At 37.3% G+C, this 10,813-nt stretch overlaps 1 protein-coding gene across 1 annotated transcript; it reads right to left on the bottom strand.

The window, feature by feature from the left end:
• Positions 1-4,079: 4,079 nt before the first annotated feature.
• Positions 4,080-10,083, bottom strand: bcl2l10 (BCL2 like 10). Its single transcript, XM_081373063.1, has 3 exons — positions 9,895-10,083; positions 8,216-8,626; positions 4,080-4,982 (listed from the first exon to the last, which is right to left on the bottom strand). The coding sequence occupies exons 2-3, from the start codon at positions 8,621-8,623 to the stop codon at positions 4,860-4,862; spliced, it is 531 nt and encodes a 176-aa protein (XP_081229189.1). The 5' UTR covers positions 8,624-8,626; positions 9,895-10,083; the 3' UTR covers positions 4,080-4,859.
• Positions 10,084-10,813: the final 730 nt, after the last annotated feature.

Raw genomic sequence — 10,813 nt, 5'->3', positions numbered from 1 at the left:
ATTCTGTTTACGCCAAATTCTGACTCTACCATCTGAATGTCTCAACAGTATCGAGACTCATCAGACCAGGCAACATTTTTCCAGTCTTCAACTGTCCAATTTTGGTGAGCTTGTGCAAATTGTAGCCTCTTTTTCCTATTTGTAGTGGAGATGAGTGGTACCCGGTGGGGTCTTCTGCTGTTGTAGCCCATCCGCCTTAAGGTTTGTCCGTGTTGTGGCTTCACAAATGCTTTGCTGCATACCTCGGTTGTAACGAGTGGTTATTTCAGTCAAAGTTGCTCTTCTATCAGCTTGAATCAGTCGGCCCATTCTCCTCTGACTTCTAGCATCAACAAGGCATTTTCGCCCACAGGACTGCCGCATACTGGATGTTTTTCCCTTTTCACACCATTCTTTGTAAACCCTAGAAATGGTTGTGCGTGAAAATCCTAGTAACTGAGCAGATTGTGAAATACTCAGACCGGCCCGTCTGGCACCAACAACCATGCCACGCTCAAAATTGTTTAAATCACCTTTCTTTCCCATTCTGACATTCAGTTTGGAGTTCAGGAGATTGTCTTGACCAGGACCACACCCCTAAATGCATTGAAGCAACTGCCATGTGATTGGTTGATTAGATAATTGCATTAATGAGAAATTGAACAGGTGTTCCTAATAATCCTTTAGGTGAGTATATATATATATATATATATATATATATATATATATATATATATATATATATATATATATATATATATACTGTGAAACTCATGAAACTCTTCCGAGCAGCTGTTTGGTTCTCTTAAAGCTGATCGTTCTTTATGTTTTTTTTTATATCGGAACAATTCAGTGCAGTGCTCAATGGGAATTTTGCTAGCCCTCCACCTTCCCTAGCACCACCTGCCTAGATCTGCCAAGGGGGTTCACTCTACTTTCCTTGCAGCAGCTCAAATTCTATTCACCGTATTCATGTGCATCTTTTGGCAGAATCCTTCACTCATGCAGCAGGAGCAGCTACGAAGCAGTAGCTAGTCCGCCAAGATTAAGCCTAAATACATTCCATGCTTATTAATAAATGCTGTTTAAATATATTCTCAGAGCTGTCATGATTCAAATTTTTATTAATTCTTATTTGTTGTCCATGCTACCTGCAAAACAAATTCTTTTTTAAAATTTTGTTTCACTATGCTGATATTGCAGAATAACATACTAAATGTCTAATTGTGAACTGTTGTTTCTTGGAGCCCAGCCGAAGAGCAGTGTAGTATACAAAAAAGATAAAGAGCAGGATAAAGTCTAGACCAGCTGTGAATGAAGAAAATACATCTTTGTTCTAGTTCCCACATCAGATCTGTGAATGAGGGATAAGGCCTAAATCGGAAGAGCGCATGCAAAACACTGACAAATTCAGCCCATCAATGCAAACTAAAGGAGTGAGATAATGTAAATACAGACACGTCATGTTTTAGACAGGGCTGTGTGGCATTCAGAAATGAATTGAGAAAGTCTTTACCATTGCTAACTTTAAACTGCAGCTCTATTATGGAATGGATGATGACATTACTGTTTCCTGCAGAGCTGCATCATTTGAGGTTATTTCTTAATTGATGAACACACAACATTTGAAGTATTAACAGAAATCTGCTCATAAAAAATTTAGTTAAACTGAATAAATGAACATTTAAATTAACGTTTGCTGAAAAATAACGAAGATGCAGTTCAGTCAATTCCTCTTCCTGCCATTCCAATTCTGTAGGACGTGGACAAATCAATCGAACTCAAGAACTAAAAAAGAGTAGAACATTTGTTTCTGTATTTCTCTTTTGTAACGTCAGCATCTGGTAATTGGAATAGCCAGAATGTACTGCTGAGTCAGATGTACTGGAAACCAACATAGCTGGGTTTAAAAGAGCAGAAAGAGAAAGGAAAACATGTAATCTTGACCGTAACAATGTGTTTTGCTCTGTTGGCAGATACATTTCTGCACAACATTTCTGCTCACAGATGAGCTCTAAATGTTCCTGACCTACACTGAACAGTCCTATATAAAATGTTTCTCCGAAACCTTGTTGTGAGCTAATGGAGATATTTGCAAAAGTCCTCTACTTCTCAGATGCACGTTCTGAAGAAAAAGGACTCAAGTAATCTCGCATGAATATCTTTCAGAAGAAATCTCAAAAAGATTTGCCAATATCAAATTCTGCGAATCAAAAGTCAGAGTTTTCACAATGTACACAAACATTTCTCTTCAAATGTTTGGTTCTTCCAAAGACCAAAAAGATCAGAGCTGTGACATCCACATGAATTGTATAGCTCTATAAAGTGAATACATTTTAGGAGAAACATCTAAGGCAATGTTGATACTAACTTGATTGAGAACTCTAGTAAGACTCCCAAGCAATCTGAGCAAAAACTTTTTCCACTGTGATGCTGCATTCTTTCAGACTATATGACATCTGCTACCAGCATTGGCTTCTCTTTCAAAACATTTCATGTATGATCGCAGCTGTACACTAAACGCTCACCAGAATTTGACTCTCGCAGCTTGTGTGCTGCAGAAGGGTTCACAACATGTTTGGAAATATGATAATCAGTGGAATGTTGTTGTTCAGTGGGAGAAATGTGTTTGTTTTTAATAGTTTTTTTTTTTTTTTTTAAAGTACTTTACGAAAGTATTCAAAGGCAGACATGAACGCTAGACCAATGTATTGCAAGTGGGCAGTCACGTTTTTTCGTTTCTGAAGCAGTAACAAGGGGAGGCAAATGAATTACAAACTGAAGAGGATGTTGAATTATTCAGGTAGCAAGCTATAAACAATGTCAACAAGTGTTGACCTGGGAGCAGTGCTGGGTAGTAGCTGAATACATGTAATCTCGATTACGTAATCAGATTCCAAAAATGATATACTTGTAATTATATAATATTCTAAAATACCCGTAATCAGACTACAGTTACTTTATTGATTACATGTAGGGTTGGGAATCAAAAATCGATTCCAATTCTGGAATCGGGTATTTGTAATACAATTTTAATTTTGATTCTGCTTATCGGTTTCTGTGTGCATTTTAATGTGATTTCAAACCCTTTTCAAATACAAGACGCGAAAGAGAACTCAGTTCGTTTTTTTTATTAGTTAGTCCAGTTGTTTTTGCTGTGGTATTTTTGTTAAAACCATTGGAAAATGTCTGTTCTTTAGGCTGCTGATTTTTTTCATGGAAATCAACTCTTGCGGTACTTTGACCTCAAACACCGATCGGTCTGCACAGCGCTGCTTCAACTCGAACACACCTAACCTGTTCTGGTTTCAGGGTTAGTTTACATCAGAGGTATTCAGTGCTTGCATGTGTGGCCCTATTTATGAAGCTTCAGTGAGTGACATTTTTCCTTCATTTTAAAGCATTGTTGCAAATTTGTACAATAAAAAAACCACATGTGATACATCTCACAAGAAAAAATACTAAAAACATTAATACTTTCACAACCATATTTGCGAGCAGTTTTCTTTAGAATTTCAAAACAAACAATATAATTCTTGTTTACTAAAGATTAAAAAAACTGATTTTATATGTATGTATGTATGTATGTATGTAATGATACAAATGTAAACATATCATTATTCAAGTTGAAACACAAAATGTACATTTAAACGTGTAATCCGGCAATTGCTCACATAAAATATTCGTCTCTGATGCCGCGATGAATTTTGGGGTAGGGTAGGACGTAAAGGATCGATCTATTGCATCCTTCATTTCACAGGAAACGAAGGATGCATTTCGAGTCGGGACAGCCTTCGTTGCGCCGCGGCGACACAATCGCCCTTCGAAGAACGCAGCCTCTGAATTGGGATGCAGATTTTGAATGTTTCCTTTGTCTGACACACTCAATTCAGTTCATGTAGCTCTTTTCTAACAAGTTGATAATCTGAATCATGTGTTAAATGAAGATGACATACAAAATGTGCAGAACCATGGGTCCCCAGGGCCAGAGTTAAGAACTGCTGGTTTGATTTGAATTGTGCTCTGAAATTTTTGGTCACAATGAGCCGTGGCCACTTACACAGAGGAGCAATCAGAAATATTCGACATCTGATACAGTCTTCACAGTAAAATTATTTTATTAAGAAAGAAGTCAATAAATAAAACAATGCAAAAATATAATGTTTTGTCAATTGTTGGGAATTGCCTAAATAGTAATAATTTGTTCTTAAGAGGTAAATAAATAAATTTACAACGTAAACTTACAAGTGGGCAGAATATCACATCCTTGGAATTAAACAAGCTAGCACCTTTAAAACAAACAATTTCCAGGATGAAACAGAGACATTGGAAAGGTGTAAATGATCAAAAGTAAACCACTAGTAAAGGCAAAAAGTGGTCCAAAAAAGAAAAGAAAAAAAGACTCATGAATAACTGTCATTACAAAATATTTGCACTTTGTCTCTTTTGCGTTCCAATGGTTTCTGACACAACTGCGATCGGTGAAGCGTCATGTTTTCGGGCGGAAAGAAACATTACAAACAATAAACTGTGGTTTCATATCATTTTCACAAAATAAACTGTAAATACTAACTAAACTAACAAGATTTACACAAGGACAAGTGACAAAAGCAATTATAAAATAAAAAGCACCATGTTAGATATGCAAAGAATTAGAACTTCCATCCTTTTTCTCCAGAAGGCCATGTGAAGAGTGTACAATCAACAGGAATGACTGTTTGCTGTAATTACAGGCAAGGACATGGAACGAAGTGTGCAAAAACGTTCGGCTGAGAACGCAAAGACCAGTTAAGAATGGTTTTGACTTAGCCTTATGACAGAAAACAGAGAGCAGGTGTGTTGTGTGTGAAAGAGAAAAAGAGCGAGAGAATCTAAAATCATCAGCGTACTAAGAGAAAGGTTAGACCAGCTAAACCCACTCCTGCTGCTGCAAACAGTGCCGTCTTCATCGAGGACTCTTGGTTCAGCTGTTTTGCGTTGTGGAAAAACCTGCAGAACCCCTCCTACAAAAGACAGGACAAATCAAGATAAGATTCACATTTTGTTCCCTACGCCCATATGATTCAGTTAGAGCAGTATTTCAGACCTTATTAGTCACAGTAGCTAAAATATCAACAATGAACAGAGGTATTACATAATAGCACACCCTACTTACTCACTTTGAACATATGAGAGGATGACATAACCCTGCCCTCAGGAGGAACGGCACATACATCTTTAACAATAACTCAAATGAAATAATCCTCTGAGCTGTGGAGTAATGGATAACGTATGCTTGATACTCACGTTTGCTCGGCTCAAAATCTAATGATCTGCCAACCAAGCAAGCATATAGTTTGGGCCAAATTCAGAGTTAATTTAGAGTATTTCTGAGAAGCTGTTCTATCCAATTAAAAATAAGAGTTAATATAATTAGAAATCAAACTTTTCTTAATCTTTTGACATATAAGATGTTTTGTACCATTCAAAAATGGCTTTGACGAACACTAGCATTCAGTCAACACCCCGGCCAATAGCATTCAGTTGCTTAACGGCTACCATGGGTCTAAAAGTGAATAGAGTATACAGCCGCCTTTTCTGACGTACTCTGACGTGTTTGAGCCACTCCTGACTACAGGACAAATTAGAAGAGTACAATTTTTCGCTTCTGTTCAGCCTTCAGAAGGACCCCAACATTAGGAGCAAATGGATGGTTATTTTTAAAGGGTTCCCAGTCCCAATCACATTGGATGATTATGTTTGTTTGGAGCATTTGACTGCAGATTGTTTAGTAAACGAAGCACAGTAATAGAGAGTTAAAAAAACTTTTGTTGAAAGATGAAGCAGCCAACTGTATCGGACCTGACAGCAGCAAACATTAAGTAAACAATTTTATAATGCTTTGTAAATGACGATTTTATATGGATGTTTTCAAAACACTTGCAGTAGTGAGGGGGCACTGATACTTTTGCCTATACAATAAATGACGTTAGCCAATCATAACAGTGGCCGTTTACGGACAACCCTTAAAGAAGCTGGCCCCTTAAAACCGAATCATTTTAGACGGAGGGTTGAAAATAAATATATGTATATATCATTTTTAGTACAAGTATGCATTTTTGTGCCTAAAACTTTATTAACGCAAGTCAACCTTGAAGATTATATTAAAATAATGCCATGACCCCTTTAAATTTGGGCTTTCTGTGACGAAGTGTGCAGGTTTCAGGATCTAACTGACATTTTAAGGGTTAAATGTAGATATGACAATTTCAGAAGCAGCAGGCAAAAGGCACAGGCAGCCGTAACCGCCCGAGGACCCGAACAAACAGCAGAAGGCTTGAGGAGTCGGGCAGAGCAGCTGTCTTCAGACAGACACCTGCTGTACTGGTCAGAGTGAGTCCAGGTGCTCTAGCCCACAATCATATGCTGCACAAACTCTGAGTGAAGCATAGAGATCAACCGTGTGGTAAACACAATACACTAAATGGCTGACTGGCCTTCGGCTCTGCTTTCAACAGCTGCCAAATAAAAGAGAAAGAGAAAATAGGGAGAGAGAAAAGACTGCAGCAGGCCTCTCAAACTCTTTATTCATGCAAATACAAGCTGCTATTTGCCTCAAGCCAGAAGTGACCGGATTTTTGATTTTAAAACTTAGCAATAAATGGCACTAATGATGTTATAAAAGTGTAAATTAGACAAGTTTTTTTCAATTCTGGTCCCGGGGACTCACCACTCTGCACATTTTCTCTGTCTCTCTAATCTGACACTCTCAGTTCAGTTCATGGAGCTCTTTCGTAATCAGCTGATGATCATAATCAGGTGTGTTAAATAAAGGAGACATACAAAATTTACAAAGCGTTGGGTCACTAGGAACAAAATTGAAAACCACTGAATTAGACCAACATGAAACTAACTTGGTTTCAAGGGCCAGTTCTTCCTTTCTGTCATTTACTATTTGGAACGCCCTTGTGACGTTCCAAATCCACGTGACTTTCCTTTGCTGAACACAAAAGGAGAAGTCCAGCAGGTACTTCTTTTTCGATAGTCTGATTTACTCGGATGTACGATTCAATTGAGAAAAGATCTGCAATTACTTCAGTTTGGTATTTTTTAAGCCATTGGAAGTACATTCATTAGAAATGAATCTTTTAAACAAAAGTTCAGTGATGAAGGCCTGGCCACAATTCAATGGGAGCTACAGCTTAAACATTTGCATTTGACTGTTGACTAACATGTTCCTCAAAATCCCGTGTGTAATTACAGCAGATATCAGTCTGCATAAGTAAACAATGTCTCCTGGGGTTACTTAGGGTATTTAGAGTTGGAAAAAGTATTGCTTTCATAGGTCATTGCCTGGGAGACTGAAAAACTGGATGCCCACACAGAAAAAGTCCTTGGTGAGACATTTGAGAGCCTGTTTAAAAGCGTTTTCCCCACAAGCATTCCTAGGATTCTTTGGCTTGTGTCACTCTCTAATTGACAAAAATAGGGCAGCCACAAGAAGGTATACGCTGCTCTACTCCAAAAACTAGACCAGCATATCACTGCAGTGCAGTATGTACCTTCCAATTACACTTCAAAAGGTGCACATTGAAGTATACAGGTAGGAAAGACTCAAAGAGATTGAGGCATCAAACACTGTGCAAAATAGGCTGGCTTTCTGAGAGCACACATGAAGGATCAAACACGATGTACTTTGAGCACCCACGCAGTTTCATATCAACCAGAACTGGTCTGGAAAAACCCCTCACTTAACACTCAAGTTGAAACCTGACGTTTAGAAAAGGTGCTCCTACTACTCACACGTCAAGGGTCTACCGCACAAGCACAATGGCTATAAAACCATCATTCACCAGCTTATAGGCCGAAATGTGATGTTATATCGAAAGTCCTTTTGGTTTTCTTTTTTAAAGGTCGGAGTTTCCCAGAGCAAACTTTTTCTAAAAAAGTTTGAGCCAATTGGTAAACAAATTCGAACAATCAATGCTCCGTGGCGATTACGTAATCGTTAGCTTGGCTGTGCTCTCATGCGTGTCGCCTTCTTGAGATGAAGCCCGCAGCACATAATTAGATATTCATCTAATCATCGCTTCTCAGCAGCATTGGCATTTTTGGGGGATGTTCGCTAACAGTATACTGCAGCAAAAGTATTTCGAACTTCTTTTTACCCCTAAACGAAGAACACAAAAGTACTTTGTAGTAGCCTATATCAGGGCCTTAAATGTCATCTGTACCAGTCTACATTGCCAATGCTTACCCATCCTCCATTTTCCACCAGCCAGTCTTGCTTTTCCCCTCCTAGGTAGTCAGCTATGGTCTCAGCCAGTCTCTTGGGGCACTCAGAGTTCTCTCCTCTGGACAGTAGCTCACTGGTCAGCACTCCAGTGAAAGTAAAGATGGAGACCACCCTTCCCCAGTTCAGTTTTCCATCTCCAACCAGTTCCCTCATGACGCTCTGCAGACACTTGCTGGGATCGGATCTACAGGTGTCCAGGAACTCCTGGGAGAGGGATCGGAATTTGGTTCTGTGCTGTTGTTCCATCTCTTTGGCCAGGTATCTCATGGCCTCTGCTGACTCGCTGGGAGGCGTCTGTTGGATCCCGCTGCAGAAACTGATGTAATCTTCTGCCAGCAACAAAGTCTGTTCCCTCAACCAACAGGACATTTTCTAAATGAAAAAGTCAAGGTCAAAATACTTTATAGGGTTTATATAGAAAATCAACTTTTATCTAGGCTAATTCTTGTTTAATTCTTGTTAACATTATTAACTCTTTGCCCAACCTTGACATAATTTCGTCATTTATGAGACCACGCTTCCTCGCATTTTGCTATTTTGCTTTTTATTTTATTTATACACCTTACCCACATCCAAGTATTGATAAAAAAAGAATGCATGAATGCATATTAAAAGCAGAGGCTCTGTTCTTTCTTTTCATACATTGCACGTTCAGATATTCATACAACAAAATATTCTGGGGGCCAAAACGATCATAAATGCTGGCGGTGGCTGGAAACATTTTTTTTAAACACTGGCGGAAAGGAGTTAAGAAACTATATATAATAGAATATTTGCATTTTTGAAATAAATTTGTCACACTGCATTATTTAAATGAACTGCAAAGCTAAAGCTAAATTAAGAAAATGTAACATCTAAAATAATCATTAGCATTCTAACCTATAGACAAATAAAAGTTTTCTTTTTTGTCCATGTTTTGACAACTACCCTTAACGTTACATGGTTTGATGTAATCATCCCTACAAAAAAAAAAGACCATGGTAACAGCTATTTCCAACTAAACATGGTGTCAAATCATAATTACTACATTGTATATTGTATTTATCATTCAGGGTAATGAGAGCTCAGTATGTGTTAATTTGTATTTTCTTGTGAAGTCAGATACAAGTAAAATCAAGTTACCACCGTTTTTATTATTCATGTCACTTCATCTCAACTGTATGGTATTTTAGGCTAGTTCAAGCAAGCGTCTTTGTTGTATGTCTATGCAGCTAACACAGAACTGAACGCAGATCAGCCCATAAATGGGTTAATGATTCATAACGGCTTGTTATAATCAGCGGCTGTTTCTCTAGGTCCAGGCCTTATATTAAATAATGACATTCAGATTCAACAATGTCGAGCGTCAACCTGCTTAAGTCTATTTTGCTGGTAGTATGAACATATGCTCCAGATATGAATGAGCTTCATTGGATAAAACACAGCAGCATAGAGAAATGAAAGCTAGTGTAAGCTATGCTGCGAAACACAAAGCCGGTTGCGCCATTGCTCAGGAGAACACAAAGACGCCAACCAACCGCACGCGTTTCAAATATACGTATTCATTAATATATGTATATAAAAAATAGGATTTGACAGCCATTTTAGAAATAAAATGAACAGTTTCTAAACATAAAAGTGAAAATAATAAAGCAACTCACCCTCCCAGCGATGTCAGACTGCGCTCTCCACCGACAGTTGCGAAAACAGCAGTCAGTAATATATCTCTCGTAGCAGAGCAGACCGACCTTCCGTCACTCCTTATCAACGTAAAGCACGCTACACGCCCCTTCACTAACGTCTCCTGCGTCAGCATGACGCGTTGGCATTGTGTGTAATCCTTCAAGTGTAAGTTTTCGAACAAAAAGCCCCTTTTTCTCAGTATTCCTTAAATAATTTTAAAATTACTTTTCTACTCTTCAATCTAGTAATAATGGAAAAGCTATTAAGACTGTTCATTTGTGTACTGTCTTCAAAATCTTTGATTGATACAAAGGTCTTGTCTTTTTGTGATTTATTATAGTTTTGATGACTGGAAAAAGAAATAATTCTGCATTTATTTTATCATTGTATTTACTCAAAATGACATTTTGGAATGTAAAAATCAATACATTATGCAACGATTTATTTTATAAAAAGAAGTGGGCTTCTTGAAAACCAAATGCCTTACATTTTATAAATGATTTAAAATTATATATAAACCTCTAGGAACCAGCTAAAAACCAAAAAGCACTGAAAACATGTAATGTTAACATTTTGTATAAGCACTGACAATTATGTAAATTATTTATCTTCTTTTTCTGGCAGCATTAATATTAATGTGACTGTTTAACACCTCTCGTTTTTGTGGCATTGAATGATAATAATACAAAAGTGGATCAATTGAATCAAAATGGATCATTATACTCAAATAATAATAATAATAATTAGATTTATAAATAAATGTAATAATCAGATTTACATTTTTGACTAGATTTTCTAGTTGTTTTGATGTATTTTTTGATGTATACATGTATTTATTTATATATATATATATATATATATATATATATATATATATATATATATATATATATATAT

The sequence above is a fragment of the Scardinius erythrophthalmus genome (genome assembly GCF_964197995.2).
Source record: "Scardinius erythrophthalmus genome assembly, chromosome: 8".
NCBI classification, from domain to species: domain Eukaryota; kingdom Metazoa; phylum Chordata; class Actinopteri; order Cypriniformes; family Leuciscidae; genus Scardinius; species Scardinius erythrophthalmus.
The sequence above is the reverse complement of the archived record's forward strand: the minus strand, read 5'-3'. Positions and strand labels throughout refer to the sequence as shown.

Excerpts from the sequence above, each read along its gene's own strand:
- bcl2l10 (XM_081373063.1), bottom strand. The coding sequence starts at position 8,623 with ATGTCCTGTTGGTTGAGGGAACAGACTTTGTTGCTGGCAGAAGATTAC. Across the intron at positions 4,983-8,215 it reads TGGTGGAAAATGGAGGATGG|GAGGGGTTCTGCAGGTTTTT; the intron begins GTAAGCATTGGC and ends TGTCTTTTGTAG.